At 46.2% G+C, this 17,566-nt stretch overlaps 1 protein-coding gene across 3 annotated transcripts in view; it reads right to left on the bottom strand.

Moving 5' to 3' along the window:
- Nucleotides 1–5,786: 5,786 nt before the first annotated feature.
- BANF2 (BANF family member 2) overlaps nucleotides 5,787–17,566 on the bottom strand; it is a 50,641-nt gene continuing 38,861 nt past the window's right edge. For 2 of the 3 annotated variants that reach the window (XM_040447776.1, XM_040447775.1), the window contains one exon: nucleotides 9,855–10,054. In XM_040447776.1, the coding sequence (XP_040303710.1) occupies nucleotides 9,908–10,054 (147 nt within the window). In that variant the 3' untranslated portion in view covers nucleotides 9,855–9,907. Of the gene's footprint in view, nucleotides 5,992–9,854; nucleotides 10,055–17,566 lie in introns of those variants that run through there. The other variant, XM_040447774.1, reaches the window with a different exon arrangement.

The raw sequence follows: 17,566 nt of genomic DNA, 5'->3' as shown, positions 1-17,566 counted from the left end.
CACCCATTTAGACTCGTTTCTAAGCATCTTCCTTAAGGGAAGAATGAGAAATGTTATCCATATTTACAGTTACAGCTCCATTCATTCATTCAGTAAAAAGTGTATACTCATAAAAGCTTTGTTTATAATGCTGAAAAAATCCAGCAAACACCTGAAAGTCCAAAACTAGGGACACAATTCAACACATTATTGCACATAAATTTGATGAATTGCTATATAACTGGTAAAAACTATTTTTCAAAGACTGATGGGCGAAAACAAGGCATATAAAAGAAACAGGGTAACTGATGTTTGATAGGATCTCAATTCGTTTTTTTAAATGTACACATGTGCATGGTAAACACAGACTTATGGACACAGTAACTATGGACACATGGACATGTTGCAACACGGATGAGCCTTGAACACATTATGCTAAGTGAAAGAAGCTAGTCACCAAAGACTGCATATTGTATGATTCCATTTACTTGAAATGTTCAGAGTAGGCAAATCCATAGACACAGAAAGTGAACTAATGATTTCCAGGGGCTGGGCAGGAGGGGCTGGGGGTGATGGCCAATTACTAACCGGGTTTCTTTTGAGGGGGTGATAAAAATATTCTGAAATTAAATAGTGGTGATGGTTTGCACAATTCTGTGAGTATACTAAAAACCCCTGAATTGTACACTTTAAAAGGGCGAATTTTATGATATGTGAAATATATTTCAATAAAGCTGTTATTAACAAATGTATACCTACGCCATTGGAGAAAGACTGGAAGGAAATAAAATATTGGATGGTGGTTTTTTTGCAGGGAAGTTATCATTTTTCTCCTATATCTCAGTCACGGTAGCAAGTTTGCAGAATGACAAAGAAAAGGGACAAGTATGGCACGGAACAGAGCCTACTTGGGGACTTTCTGCAAGTCTCACCCACCTCCTGACAAGGATTCCTATGGCAGTGATGTGTGATGTTTGCCCCACTTTTCCACTGTCCCCTCTTCTAGCAGACAGCGCTGCTGGCCCCTTTGGGATTGGGCGGGACTACATGACTAGTTCTGGCCAACGACTGTTAGTGACAGTGACATGTCACTTCTGAGCTGGAGCATGTAATTGCCCACGCGAGCCATCCCCAGGGCTCCTTCTGCTGAAGCAAACTTTGAACGTTCAGGATGGGGGCTGCTCTGTCAGCCTGGCTCCTAGTCATGACAACACGGAGCGCTCCCAGCAGACCCGAGATGGGCATGCGAGGTGAGTGGGACCTTCCTTTGGGAAGCTTTGTGGTATTTTGTTTTTTTGGTTTTTTTTTTGTCACAGCACAACCTAGCTGGTACCGACGAATGTGTGTAAACCATGTGATCTGAAGAGACGCCGCTGCCATTAGCCCTCTGCAGCTGCTGTCCAGACCGAAACAATGCAATGACTACCCATCACACTGCAGTCCAGTGTCCTACCTTCTTTTATGTTCAAAATGCCTTTATGTTTATTTTTGAGCTCTCTTTATAGCCAAGATGGGAGATTGGAGAATCAAATATTCTCACTGCACAGGCAAGTCAAGTGATTTGTCTCTGGTTCCCAGACTCATTCAGTGGCACTGTCCAGTGCGCCGGCCGCAGCGGCCCCTCAGTCTGGTCCAAAAAGATCCAGTCACTGGGCCAGGTTAAGCAATACAACAGCATAGCTTGTTCAATAAAGTTTGTCTTTAAAACAAACCAGAGACTTGACTGTAGAGGAAAAACCATAGCACAGCAAAGAAGTGTCTGGGAGAAATAGGCAAGAACGGGTCTATGAAGATAACTACTTACTTATATTTCTCCAAGGTGACCTTGATCTTAGGAAAGAAGGGAGAGAATTAGAAGAATTAGAAAATAGGGGGGTTGAGAAAGGGGATCTCCAAGTCTCCAAGCCAAAGAATTTGAAGAGGAGTTTCCCCCCTGCCTAGAGCGACAGCTCGTGATGTGAGGCCAGTGACATGGGAGGCTCCAGGGGTGGTAGTGGCCGCACAGAATGTGTCCCAAGGCCCTCAGCCCACGCTTCTCTCCTCAGTCTCCCTCATCCCTTCTAATGCCCGTCTGTCCCTGGCACCCAGTCCCCAAGGGTGGCTCAGCAGGCAGCCGGCACGGTTTTTTTTTTTTTTTTCAACATTTATTTATTTTTGGGACAGAGAGAGACAGAGCATGAACGGGGGAGGGGCAGAGAGAGAGGGAGACACAGAATCGGAAACAGGCTCCAGGCTCTGAGCCATCAGCCCAGAGCCTGACGCGGGGCTCGAACTCACGGACCTCGAGATCGTGACCTGGCTGAAGTCGGATGCTTAACCGACTGCGCCACCCAGGCGCCCCAACCGGCACGGTTTTAACATCACGCAGACCTGGACTGAAACAACTCGCAGCATCAGTGTGGCCGTGGCACTCGAATCCTTTGATCCTCAGTTTTCTCATCTGTAAGACAGAGAAAGTACCTGGCTAACCCCAGGAGGACTTGGGGTGCTACAGCAAAGTAGCTGGTACAGTGTGTTCGGTCAATCATTCTTATTTCTGCATTTCTGTATTTAGAGCAGCAAACATTAAAAATTATATATATATGTATATATATACACACACACATATACACTCATGTATATACACATATATGCATATACACTCACATATATACATATACATGTATGCAGATACATGTATACACACATGTATATACACAAACACACATATACGCATGTGTACATGTATGTATATAGATACATATATACATATGTGTGTATAGACACACACACATATATGTGTGTATACACATATACACATACATGTATATACACATATACTTATGTATATAGATATATACTCACATGTATACATACGTATGCACATATACACACACACATATACACACATACATATATATGCCCATATTTCCCAAAACACCTGCTAAAAGGTTTATCTCCACGAGTCAGCATTCTTCCAGAACTTTCCCAGAGTAAATCACCCTGGCCTCCCACAACTGGTCACACGATTGACAACACTTGTCTTGCCCTCTGAGATTGTCATAGTTTCATCCTACGTTCTTCCACACTGAGCCATACTCTTTACCAAATACTCTGTTCAAAGTTTAGCTTCCATTATTTCCCCACTCTGCCCCCACCACAGTTGCTTGGCTTTTGGTATGAGCCATGGGATCCCTCTCACCACCATTACCAGGATATCACTCAGGGTGCCCTCTAAAAAATAAGTGGGGCTTCCCACTTCATACCTGGAGGTGCTCCACACTGAAGCTTCACGTGGGAATTCTAGCAGTTAGCTATAGCTGCATACACAAAACATAGTGGCTTAAAACAATAGGATTTATTTATATGAGTTTGTGGGGTAGTTAGGTGCTTTTCCAGCTCTGGGCCAGGCATGGCCAATCTCAGCTGGACTCACTCATGGATCTGAGGTCAGCTGATGGGTTGGCTGGTCCAGGATGGCCTCACTCCTATGGCTGGCTCTTGGCCAGCTGTTGGCCGAGGCAATGGAGACAGCTGGGCCATGTGTGTCTCATCCTCTAGCAAGCTAGCACGGGCTTGTTCGCATGGTCGTCGCAGGCATAAAAGAGAGCAAGCAGAAGCCTAGGCTCAAAACTGTCACAATGTCACATCCGCCATATTCTTTTGGCCAAAGCAAGTCATGAGGTTAGTCCAGATCCAATAGGAAGGGAGGGAGACTGCCTCTTGGCAGGAGGAGCTGCAAAGTTGTGTAAAGGGTGTGGATATGAGGAAGAGTAAAGGGTTGTTGGTTGTAGTAACCAGTTACTACAGGATCTTTCTCAGGTGCAGGGAGCAGGGCTGCCCTATTCTGAGTTAAGCACCAATGGGGTTCCAGTCCCTAATGGCTGCTGCTGAGCACTAACTTTCCTAGGACAGAGAGCCTGCAGTGACTCTACAGGTTACCACAACTCACTCTGTCTGGGCCAGTTGGGTTTGTGTTTCCCCTCATAGCTCTTTCTCCCTCACCTTCTTCCCCCTGCACACTCCCCACGGCCTTCCCTGTCCACAGTTTATTCAATCCGGACCTCCCCCTTTAACACTAAGTTCAAATGTCACCTCTTCCTGGAAGACTTCCCTGACTACTCTCATCCATCCCTTCCTCTCCTTTGTCCACACACAGTCAGTGCTGAACATTTTAAACCTTAGGTTTTTAGAGCCACCATGCATGAAGCTCTAATCAGGTGCCAGGAATGTTGATCTTCCCGGTGCTTGAGTAGATACTTTTATTATCATCATTTTACAGATGGGTAGCTAGGTTGACAGGGTGACTTTCCAAAGGACTTCCAACGGGTGGTGAGGGATGGATTCTGTTTTCAAAGTCAGGCCTGTCCTACTCCACCACCTAGCAGAAGCTACGGGTGCCCTGCTCCCTGTGTGCCCTCACCTTCACCGCTTCAGTGCACACAGTGGCCCAGCTTCCAGCTGCCAGTGCCTGCATCTCTGCCTGACCTCCTTCTCATGAGGTTCACTTTCCCCACATGGAAGGTTCAAGAGCTGAGGGATTAACTTCCTGCAGGAGCAGTCCTCAACAAATGGCTAATAGGAGCAGGTGTTTAGCTACCCCAGGGTGGGGTGACTTGAATGTATGTCCTATGCTGGCTCCCGGGCAGGACTGAGGTCCCATTGTCCACAGTGCTAGAGATGGAACACCTTTCTTGGCTGCTTTCCCCTTCCTGCCACACTGCCCACTGCCCTACTGACATTTCCTGGGAACATTCGTGAACACACTACTTTCCCTGAGACCCTTGTATCAGGGGATACTTCCTGGATGGCGCAAGCTAAGATATACCTCCTGACACCTTAGCTGTTTTCCCTCCCTTCTCTTAATCATCTCTTGTTAAGCTGTAAGCTACTTGAAGCCAGAGAAACTTGTGCTTATTCCCTTGGCCTTTCCTCAGCACCTTAACCATGCTCAGAGCCTTAGACGCTCTGCAAATACTAACTGAAATCATTTATTGATTCACAGATACCCTCAGACTACAGATTTGGGGACAAGAGTCAATATCTGACCCCTCTTCCTTGCAGGTGGTTTGGCTTCTGTTTAAGATGCTGGTCAAATCCATCATAATTGGTAAATGTTCTTAGGTACCAATCTTCTCCCAAATCTTTGGAACAACTGTCCTGCCAAGTAGAAGATGAGCCTTTGACGTGGCTGAGGACATACATGCATGCTCCCCTCTCTTGAGTGTCCTTGAACATGCCTTTGGGGATCAGTGGGCTGATGTGACCCTATAAGATTGCAGTCAAAATCTGAAATAATCTGATTTGTCCTTTCTTACCCACTCATTAAAGAGTGCGTGGTCCCTAAAGAGTGTATGGTATACAGTGTCCTGTACTTGTCTACTGGAACAGAATTAGATAAGCTGGTAGCTGGGCTCCCTCCCACCTCATAGCTATGAATTCTGTCCCAAGTATCATAATGACCAAGCACTCAGAACATCAGGCTCAGAGGAGAACCCTAAGAACAGAGCCAGAGCTTCTCTTAGGAACCATGTACCTAACCTACACTATTTCAATTAATCCAGCCTTTGAAGCAAGGTAATTGCCTTCCTGCCCTTATTTTACAGATGAAGAAACCAAGGCTCAGAGAGGTTAAGTAGCTCACCCAGGATAAGGTGCTGATTGGCAGAGCTGGAATTCGCACCCATGTCTGGCTGCCTTCAGAGGCAATATTCTTTTGCTCACCCTGGACTCTATCTAAAGCACCCTTTGGCAGGGTAAGGACACATTAGACTGGAAGGAATGTATCAGTTAGATACTTCTGCATAGCAAACTTTCTCAAATATTAGTGGCTTTGAACAGCAATCCTTTATTTTTGCTCACACATTTGAGTTGGCTGAGGGTTGGCTGATCCAGGGTGGGTTCTGATGAGCAGCTTTGCATCAAGCTGCAGGTCTGGCTGGCCTCAGGTCCTTGCTGCAAGTTGGGCTCAGATCAGCTTCACTGGGGTTCATTCTAGGATGCAGGCAGCAGTTATCCAAGGAGATAGCTCTTCTCTTGGTGTTGACAGAGGCATGCGAGAGCACGTGGAAATGCACAGTGAATCTCAGAACTGGCATGCTGTCATTCCAGACTCATACCATTGGCCAGAGTAAGTCACATGGCCAAGTCTGAGAGTCTGGGAGTTACTTTGCCTCTAGTGGGAGGGACTGTAAAATCATCTGACAAAGGTGGAAAATTGCAGAGAGAAGTGAAGAATTGAAGGCAATAATTTTATCTGTGAGAAAGACTAAAATCAACACAAGGGAATGAATGGCTGTAGAGAAAATTGTGGGGAGCAGGGTTCATCCTCGGTGTCCCTCCAGTTACATTACACAAAGAACAACTACTCTGAATTTCAATATCTGTGCTAGGGTCCCTTTGTAGAGGCTGCTTAGTCTTGGAAGACCATCTCCTCAGGTTTCTCAGCTCCCTAATCCTCCTACATGATACCAGACATCAACCTGATTAAAGGGACAAATTTCAGCAATATGGGAAGTGTGTGAAAATAGAATGAAGGACAAGACTACTTCCCATTTTCCTTTCCCTAGAGCCACCCAGCTCTTGTCTTAGAAAATGAGTGACTTCTAAATCCCATGACTATTTTAGTAGAGAATTACCCCAAGGGTGGGCTGTGCAGGAGGGAGCAAGGGAAGGGCTCTGGATAGTCAGAACCTGAGGTCTTAGAAGAAGAAGATATTTATATATTTATTTAAATGTTTATTTATTTATTTATTTTTGAGAGAGGGAGGAGGGGCAGAGAGAGAGGGAGAGAGACAATCCCAAGCAGACTCTATGATGTCAGCGCAGAGTCTGGTGCAGGACTCGATCTCACAAACCAAGATCATGATCTGAGCTGAAATCAAGACTTGGGTACTTAACCAACTGAACCACCCATGCACTCCAAGATGGAGTTAAGTCTTTGGGCCAGCCAGCTGGCTCACCTGGAATTCTTCTTGACCTCTTCTTGGGGACAGCTAGAGAAGCAGAGCTAGAAAGAGCTAAACAGACCTCAGTGGAAATATCCCAATCATATTATGAACTTAGGAAATGTAACATCTGTGAGGCACTCACGAAAAAATATTGAACCCAACTGATGACTGTGGTCTTGATTAGTGCTGTCACCAAATCTGCTCCTGAGTTCAGAAGAGTCTATGACCCTTTGGAGTTAGGTATGACCATGTGATTTGTTTTGACCAATGAAATGTGAACATAAGTGGAATAGATCACACTGAGTAGAGGATATGAAATACAGTGTGTAATCCACCATGATACCTTCCTGATGCTGTGATACTCATAGAAGCATGTATTGAAAGAGAATCTCCATCTACCTAACTCTCACAGTGATTATAACAGACAGAGCCCTTGTGATGGCATATACTGGATATGAAGCCTAAAAGAATAATCAAGATTTGTTGACTAAATCACTGAGCTTTGGGGGATTGTTTGTTACAGCAGCATAATCTAACCTCTTCTGACTAATATAATCATCCAACTCAACCAACAGAGAGATGTTTCAGAACAAAGAATTCAGGAGTGACAAAGTTATGATTTTTAAAGTTTTTTTTTTAATTTTTATTTTGAAAGAGAGAGAGAGAGAGAGCAAGCAGAGGAGGGACAGAGAGAGAGGGAGAGAGAGAATCCCAAGCAGGCTGTCAGCACAGAACATGATGCGGTCATCAATCTTACAAACTGTGATATCATGACCTGAGCCAAGGTCAAGGGTTGGATGCTTAACTGACTGAGCCAACCAGGTGCTCCAAAAGTTATAATTCTTAAAATAATTATACCAACAAGGATTTATAACCTCTTAAATATACAACTAAGACTAAGCAACTGCAGGGATTATGCTTATGGGAAGAATGTAAATTCTATAGACCTTGACAAGTTAAAAATAATACTAAAACCTATTTTTAAAAATGAGAGGGAAGAAATAAGAGTGCTAATTTCTTTTTACTTTTATTACTTTTTTTAATGGGAATTCACACCATCTAACATAGAAAATTAAAGTTTAAAATAAACTTAATGATACTAACCTCCCTGTTACTGTTTCCCCCATATTATTCTTTATGCTCAGAAGAAATTGATGTAGAAATGATGATGTCTAGTAATGAAGAAAAAAATGCAGTGCGGTTCAAGAATTCTTTCAATTCCATTTTTTTCTTCTGTCCAAATAAAATTAAATTCTAGCACTTTTGTCTTAAGTTGGGTTCTTCCAGAAGAAGACTGATACTAAAATTTAAATATTTCATGAGGGGTGATCCCAAGAAACCCCGGCAGTAGAGTGGGAAAGCAACATAGGGAAGAAAAGAAAGCAAATGTCAGAGGTGTTAAAGGGCGGGGGGCCTCTGTGAGCAACTGGCTGAGTCCCACTGGGGAGCTGGGGGATACCACCTCAGAGCTGTCCCATCCAAAGGGCAAGGAAGCTGAGGCATTTAACTGCCACTTCCACCCATGAGTGGGTGTTAACTCCCTGGCACTCCCTCCCTGCCCTGTGCATGGGTAGACCCTACTCCTGCAGCTAGAGATACCCTCTGGCAAAGGGTACTCAGGTGCTTACTGAAGTAAGTTACTGGACTGTACTAGAACAGAGAATGCCAACAGCATATGGGGCCAGGCTCCAATACCACCTGCCGACATTTTCTTGAATTTAAAAGGCCTGTTTAATGGACTCATCTCAACTGAATTATTCCAAGTGAAAGAAGCCAGTCACACAAAAGGTACATATTATGTGATTACATTTATTTGGCTTTCTGGAAATGTCAAAACTATGAGGACAAAAACCAGATCATTTGTTGGCAGGGGCTGGGGAGGGCCACAGGGATGACTATGGGGAGGTACCAGGGAACTCTTTGGGGTGATGAAAGTGCTCTCCATCTTGATTCTGGTAGTGGTTTGGGGACAACGCATTTGTCAAAAGTCACAGAACTACACACCTAAAAAGGGCAAGTTTTCCTGAATATAAATTATACCTCAGAAATCGGACTACAATGCTCTTAAAAACATGTCTCCAATTAGTTGCTGTTTCAAGAAAGTTTAATTCTCTTCTCTTGAGGACTTAATGACTTGCTTCTAAAAATAGAATAAGACAGAAGTGACATAGTGTGAATCAGAGACAAGGTCCTAAAAGGCATTGCACTTCCTGCTTGCCCTCTTACTCCCTCTTGGGTCAGCTGCTTTGGAGGAAGTTAGATGCCACTCCATGAGTAGCCCCATTGAGAAGCCTATTTAAAGAGCAACTGAGGACTCCAGTTGACAGCCACATGAGTACAACATCTTAGAAGTGGATTCTCCAGCCCCAGTCAAGCCCTCAGATGCCTGTAGCCCAGCTGACGGTTTTCACCCTCATGGAAGACCCAGAGACAGAAACACCCAGCCAAACAACTGCGTGAGATAAAATGGCTTGTTTTAAGCTGCTATGCTTTGGGTTCCTCTGCTATGTAGCAATAGATAATCAATACACTGGCTTCAAACTTAAAGCAACCTATTCTAAAATAATTCATATGCTGAAATATTTGGCACGATATTCATGTAAGGTGAATGACAATTGTTTTTAGGTGGTCAATTTGAGGATCACTTGTCTTTCGTTTGTTCTCTTTTATATATTCTTGTACTACTTGGTATAATGACTGTGTATCCTTAAAGTTAAAAACAAAAGTAGGGCGCCTGGGTGGCTCAGCTGGTTGAGCATCAACTCTCAATTTTGGCTCAGGTCATGATCCCAGGGTTGTGGGATCGAGCCCCGCATCAGGCTCTGCGTTGAACAGGGAGCCTGCTTAGGATTCTCTCTCTCCCTCTGCCCCTGTCCCCTACTTGCGCTCTCTCTCTAAAGTAAAAACTAACAAAAAAGAACAAAAAATAATGACCCCAAGCCTGGGTATCAGTACAGAACATGTCGTTTACCCAGGCATCAGAGCAAGGGGACGTGTGTTCACAGGAAGCAGGAACACCACTCCTTCAGACAGTTAGAACTCTCCTGGGCCTCATACTCGGTGGCGCCGCAACAGCAAATGAGCCACTTCTGAAACTCGGCCTCATTCTTGTGCATCAGAAGGAACTGTCCCAACAGGATGTAGGCCTGTGGGGAGTGGCATGGAGAAAAATGGGAAAGGTTATAATAAGCCGGCCCAGATGTGCTCTTCTCCAACACTAGGAATTGCGTGAAAATCAAAGGAAGGGGCACAGGTCAGATGTGGGGCAGAATGACGGCAGGCCCTGAACCCCTGACTGGGGTGACGGGGATTCTGGGACTGGCCCCTGGTGAGGTGTGAGGCCAAGATAAATGCACATCTCTTGGGATGGGATTGCGGGCTGTCTAGCCTGGGGTGAACCAGAACTTTCCTTTCTCAACTTTAATGAGCCCATAAATCACCTGGGACGTTGTTAAAAGGGAGGTTCTGACTCAATTAAGTCTGGAGTGGGGTCTGAGAGTCTGCATTTCTTTTTTTTAAGTCTATTTATTTTTGACAGAGACAGAGTACGAGCTTGAGCTGGGGAGGGGCAGAGAGAGAGGGAGACACAGAATCCGAAGTAGGCTCCAGGCTCCAAGCTGTCAGCACAGAGCCCAACGCAGGGCTCGAACCCACAAACTGAGATCGTGACCTGGGCCGAAGTCAGACGCTTAACCAACTGAGCCACCCAGGTCCCCCAAGAGTCTGCATTTCTAACATGCTCCCAGCTGAGCTGGTCCAGGGACAACATTTTGAGTAGCAAGAGCTTAGCATACTTCTAATGCTCCCTTCTGGTCTCTGATCTAGTATTTCTCTCTCTCTCTCTCTCTCTTTAAAGATATTAAGTAATCTCTACATGCAACATGGGGCTCAAACTTACAACCCCACGATCAAGAGTCACTGGCTCTACCAACTGGTGCCAGCCAGGCACCCCTAGTACTTCTTTTTTTTTTTTTTTTTTATTTTTGGTTTATTTATTTTTGGGACAGAGAGAGACAGAGCATGAACGGGGGAGGGGCAGAGAGAGAGGGAGACACAGCATCGGAATCAGGCTCCAGGCTCTGAGCCATCAGCCCAGAGCCTGACGCGGGGCTCGAACTCACGGACCGCGAGATCGTGACCTGGCTGAAGTCGGACGCTTAACCGACTGCGCCACCCAGGCGCCCCCTAGTACTTCTTTTTAACACACCCCCACACACAAACACACACACATGCACACGCATGTGCACACGTAAAGAGGAGTCAGAGAGGCTCCCCACCCCATCACTTTCTCTATTGACCTTGCAGAGTTTCTAACTCTCTTCACTTGACATTGTGGGTAATTCTGTGCTGTCGTGGTGGAGCGGAGACCGTCTTGAGCATTGCAGGAAGTTTAGCAGCGGCTCTGGCCTCTACCCACCAGATGCCAGTAGCACTCTCCCATCCCTCCAGACTGTGACAATCGTAACCATCTCCACACATTGCCACGTGTTCCCTTGGGGACAAAAGCTCCCTGGATCAAGAATCACTGCCCGTGGCGTTGGCAGATGAGGGGCATCTTAGTACCAATTTGTTCTTGCAAACCAGCTCTGTGACCTTGGGCATCTCACTAACCCGTAGTGAAGACCCCAAGAACCCAGCCTCAGTTTCTACATCACCTGAAGGCACACAACATGCCCCCCCCCACCTTGCAAATGGAATTAAATGGATCTAGAGCGAAAACATTAGGAAAATGCTAATGCCTTGCTTGTCCTGGAATATGTGGCCCTGTGGGGGGAGCACGGAATATATAAAACTCCATAAACCTTGCCCACCTTTCCCTTCTGAAGAGTCTGTGTGCATGAAAAACACATGTAATTAACATTAAGTACACCGGGACAGACAGCTCTATGGCATTCTCTCATTCTCTAACTACTGCCCCACAGCCTTCCACTTCTCTCTTACAATTTTATCACATGATTATTGACAAGGAGCAAGCTCTCCATGGAGAAAGTGGTGCCTGAGACTGCATGGCCAGGATTGACTGAGTCACTAAATGGTGAAGCCTGGAGATTGAAGGTCACGTAAACGCCTGCCTCTCGAGGCTGGTTTGGGGGCCCTCCAGCCTGGAATGAATGGGAACCAGCGTCCACGCTTGCCGTCCTGGGTCCTCTCCAGGAAAACCAGCTGGTGTCTGTTTGCTTTCAGTTACATAAAACAAAGCAAACTTCACCCTAACCAAAGGGAGCAGTTTTTTTTTTTTTTTTAAGAAATTAAATAGTAGCTGAGTCCCAGCTGTAAAATGTGCCCAAGCCTTGGAGCTTGGGGTCTCTTCTTTTGAGTCATGGTCCAGTTGTTGAAAAGATTGAAAAAACAGCCAGGATGTCATGGTCATGTTAACCTGCTACCTTCATCATCTTTTTAGAAAAGCCGTATAGATGCTTAGAACGATCTCATTTTACTTTATCGGTATCCTTGTACTTTCGCTGATGATTTTATGGAGATGTTTTTTAATTCAACTTTTTTAAAAAAAAAAAGAACATTTATTGAATGTTCATTGAGCCAGTAGCTTCAGTGGATGTGGGAGGCACAGAAGTGAATAACAGAATCAAGGAGAGCCTTGGCTCTGTCCAAGGAGAGGGAGGATTAGTGACGATAAATAATAATGATGGTAATAGCAAGTGGCACTTGGGTACCTTCAATGGGCTCCAGACCCCTGGCACGTTTTAAGCCAGTTTCAATCTCCAGATGGAATCACCAAGAATCTGAGAAGTTGACTCCTGTTTTCCCAAGCCCCATTCTTGCACATCTCGACTGACAGAATCTGGCTGGGCACCTGTGGCAGGCTCTGCCGTTTCGGAGGCCTCGCTGCTGGTCATCAGCCGGTGGTGATTGGAGCCTCCACATCCCCACCAGCCTCAGCAGCCAGGAAGCCAGGGAATGTGTGGCATGCAGGACCAGAGGCAAATTGTCCAGGAATGCCGTAGGAAGAAGGGCCTCTTCTTGTGGCCTCCGGAGCCAAGTTGCAACCTGTCTCGTCCTCTCACCCTGCCACCTTCCAGTGGTGGGGAGGGAAAGTCAGCCCACGTCACCCTGCTCCCAAGGGAAGCCGGAGTCGTGGGCCCCCATCACGGCCCTGCCCAAAGCCTGCTCGGTTTCTCTGCTGGTTCCAGAAAGCGAGGCCTTCACCAAGGAGAAGAAAATCTCTCGCCTCTCTCTCGGACCAAAGCTCACGAATTTCTGGCTGCGGGGAGGGAGATACAGACACACAGCAACACCGAGCAGGCAGTGTGCCCCCACCACCCCGGACAGAGCCCCCCTTGGTTTAGTGTTCTGCTGTTGCATCTTGAAGTCCTCAGTATATGTGAACGAGGGGCCTCATATCTTCATTTTGCACTAGGTGGCTGGTCCTGGTCAATGCCAATGAAAACTTTTCGTCTTCACGGTAACATCTGGCCTTTTCTTTCTTTCTTTCTTTTCTTTTTTAACTTTTTAAAAATTTGAACAAAGTTGGCGCCCATTAGTTTTACGTGGACAACAGAGGTCCGCCATCTTGCCCTCTCTGATTCTCAGGCTCGTCTGACGCCTCTGCTGGGAGCTGCCACTGCTTGGAGCCTACACCGAGTGCTCTTACGTGGCCACAAGACTTTGTTGTGTGATCAACAACTCTCTTTTCCTCTCACCGCCTCTTCACCCTTCATGGTCACTGGTAGCCATTGACAATCTTGAAAATCCAGCACCTCTCGGTCATATCTGGCTTAAAACTCCTTGCCTCTAGTGCAAATGCTCGATCCAATGCAGGGCTTTCCCCTTCTTCTTTCTTCTCCATGTCTCCCTGGGATATCCTTTTTTCTTTTCTTTTTTAAGTTTATTTACTTATTTTGAGAGAGACAGAGACAGCGTGTGTGGGGGAGGGGTAGAGAGAGAGAGAGAGAGAGAGAATCCCAAGCAGGCTCCATGCTGCCAACAGAGAGCCTGACACGGGGCTCAGACTCAAGAAACCATGAGATCATGGCCCGAGCCAAAATTAAGAGTCAGACCCTTAACCGACTAAGCCACCCAGGTACCCTTTGGGGATATACTTATACTAAAAAAAGTATTTGTTTAACTGACATTCAGATTTAACTGAATGGGTCCCTGCATTTTTTCTGGCAACTCTATGCAGGGTAACCCCAAACTTGTGTGACCAGATGTCTGGTAGTGGGGTCCTCTGAATTACCAGCCCCCCAACCCTGGGACTGTCTGCCCAGATTCAAATTTCATCTTTCTCATCCTGAGTGACTTTGGAGCAGTCACATGGCTATTGTGTGCCTCCGTTTCCCAGTCGGTAAAATGGAGGTGAAATCGTATACCTTATAGGATTTTTTGATGATTAAATGAGATATATGTCACACACTGAGGCCAGTCAGTGGCTGACATGTAGCAAACATCACACATAAGTTCTGCTATTAGGAGGGCCTTAGGCAGCAGGCACCCAGAACATATACCCCTTCCTGACCTTCCAAGTATCTTTCAGGAGGAAGATTTAGTCTCAAGGATGTGACTTTATAGTGTCTTCAAAGAGCATTGAACCAAGCTAGAGTCTCTGGGATGGAAACGTCCCTCCTCTCTGTTGGATGACTTCAGGGTTATCCCCACAGTAATGCACCTGCCCCACAGGGCACTGCTCAGAGTCCCTGGATTTACTGAGTGCCTGGAAATTCACTTGCCCCTGGGCAGGGCTTTCATAGGAAGAGGAGGAGTACAAAGATCATATAACTATGATCATAGAACATAGAGGAGACGTGGGAGAGCCCCAAAGGCAAGCTGTGCCTCTCTAGCATAATGAGTGTGGGTTCTCAGGCCATGTGTGCAAAAAATAGTCAACAGTACAAATGTCACAGCAAGGGGTCCTATTGAATACTCAGTGTTCAGACACACAAGCTCGTTAGGCTGGGGTGGGTGGGCAGAAGGAAGCCTTTCTTCCCAGAGAAGGTCAGTTGTGAATGGGGTCCTGAAGCAGGGGAATGTCCATTTCAAGAAAAGCCTGCAAGGCGGGTGGTCCTGTATGTGTTTGTGATTCATGGACAGTCTGGCTTGGGTATGGTGTGGATGAGGGTGGGGAATATAAGACAGAGCTAGAGCTGGGCTATGGAAAGCCTTCAGCGCCTTATGCACAACGTATTTCTCCTTCCTGGTCATTCCTTTGTCCTTTGCAGCCCTTTCACTGTTAAATCTAGACCAGCACTATCCAGTAGAAATTTATTTTTTTAACGTGTATTTATTTATTTTGAGAGACAGAAAGTGAGAGAGAGTGGGGGAGGAGAAGAGAGAGCAGGCTTTGCACCATCAGTGGAGAGCCCCATGGGGGGCTCGAACCCATGAACCGTGAGATCATGACCTGAGCCGAAGTCAAGAGTCGGATGCTCAACCAGCTGAGCCACCCAGGTGCCCTTATCCAGTAGAAATTTAATGTGAGCCAGCCACATATATAATTTTTAATTTTCTAGTAGCCACAGGAAAAGGGGGGGACTAAACAGGTGAAATGAGTTCTGATAATATGCTTTATTTTCTATTTCAAAAATATTATCTTTTCAACATGCAATCAATAAAAAATTATGGATGAGATCCTTTACATTTGGGGGGTACTTTAAAATCTTAAATCTTTAAAATCAACGTCGTGTATTTTACATGCAGAGCACATCTTTATTCAGACAGCTGCTCAAAAGGTACAAATGGCCAGCGGCCAGCGGTATCAGACAGCAGAGGTCTAGATTCTCAGAGATCTAGATCTGCCAAAGCTGACTGGCTCGGGAAAGGGCAGGCACAAAATAACCCAGGAAGGGTGCAGCCAAATTTTTGACTGTCGAGGTCCTGAAAAGATTTGGATGAATCCATAGAGGAATCAATAGTTTTAGTTAAAAGTCATGCCATAGCTGAGGGAGGGGACAGCCCCCCCCCCCCCACCCCAGCAGAGGCCAGCAAAGACCAACGTTAGCGTGAGGCCCAGAAAGGTGTCTCTCCCTAAGGTCTCCTGCAGGCAGGGTATAAAAAGCCAGGAGCTCAGAGGAAGTCACATCTCTGCACGTTACTATATAGATGGATATATGTGTCATTACGCATGGGTCCAAACCCAGAGAAACTCTGCAAGTGAACCCTAATGTAAACTGTGGAGCCTGGGTGATTATGACGTGCCAGTGTCATTTCTGCAATGGTTACAAACGCACCGCTCTGGTGGCGGTGTGGAATGAGAGAGGCTATACACGTGTGGGGGCAGGGGGTACGTGGGAAATCTCTGCATCTTCTGCTCAATTTTGCGTGAATCCAGAAGTGCCCTAAAAAGAAAAGCTTTAAAAATCTATAGGAGCCTGCATTTTTATCTGCTAACTCTGAGGCCCCTTCCCTGGACCACGCTCTTACTGCTGGCCCTAACCACCGACCGGTCCTTACCCAGAAGCACTTATTCACCTACAAAGTGTCTCGTGGATCCTTTCGCACACCCAGCCAGGCTCCAGCCCTGGTGTCTCGTCACCAAATCCCAGTGGAAGCCCCCTTCATGCTGCAGTAGCCACTTGGACCCTGATCCTCCTGCGTGGTTTGTGACGATACAATCCATGGCCTTTCTCCCCCTCATTTGGGCCCCTGATCAAGGCATTAACTCCCTGGAGCCTCTGTCTTCTCCTCTGTAAAGTGGACATAGAGGCCCTCCTCCCATTTGCGGGTGAGTGAGGGGCTCAAAGCAAAGGAGAAAGGCGAAATCCCCTGCGTCAGTGCTTGGAATCAGCGACCCTGGGAATGAGTAGGGCCTGGAAGTAGCATGCTGATCTCCGTGCTCACCAGGAGGTTGTGAACACAAGAGGGGCCTGGTCATACACAGCCAAACAGTTCCTTCTTCCCTACAGCCCTTCATCGGTGTAACAGGTTCCAGGATGCCTGAAAATTTCCCATTATACATTCATTCCCTTATCTTTTTTTTTAATGTTTAAATTTTTTTTAAACATTTATTCATTTTTGAGAGAGAGAGAGAGAGGCGCCCCGATTCGTTCGTTTATCTTAAATATGCCAACTGGTCAGTTAGGCTGGAAACACAGGCCGGAAAAGGTAAAACTAGAGGGATAGGAAACAAATCAGTGGTTGCTAGGGGCTGAGGGTGGGGGATATGAAAGCACAGGGGGACATTTGGGAGTGATGGGATTGTCCTAGGTCTCGATTGCGGTAGTGGCTTCATGACTGCATGCATTTGTCAAACCTTGCGGAACTGTGTACTAAAAAAGGTGACATTTGCTATATGTAAATAAAAATATTTTTTTAAATGCCGAGTATGTCCGAACAACAGCAAAAAACATTTTTTTTTTAATTTTTTTTTTTAACGTTTATTTATTTTTTTGGGACAGAGAGAGACAGAGCATGAAGGGGGGAGGGGCAGAGAGAGAGGGAGACACAGAATCGGAAACAGGCTCCAGGCTCCGAGCCATCAGCCCAGAGCCTGACGCGGGGCTCGAACTCGTGGACCGCGAGATCGTGACCTGGCTGAAGTCGGACGCTTAACCGACTGCGCCACCCAGGCGCCCCAACAGCAAAAAACATTAAATCGAAGGTGTTAGAAGCCGGAATAATGGTTACCTCTGAGAGTGAGGGGATGACACAGGCCAGGGAGAGACACAAGGGAATCATATGGCATTCCGGAGGTGTCCAATCACTGG

Source organism: Herpailurus yagouaroundi, unplaced genomic scaffold, assembly GCF_014898765.1.
Source record: "Herpailurus yagouaroundi ecotype Mexico unplaced genomic scaffold, PumYag 196, whole genome shotgun sequence".
NCBI classification, from domain to species: Eukaryota; Metazoa; Chordata; class Mammalia; order Carnivora; family Felidae; genus Herpailurus; species Herpailurus yagouaroundi.
Note: the sequence above shows the minus strand (reverse complement) of the source record. Positions and strands in the feature narration are given on the sequence as shown.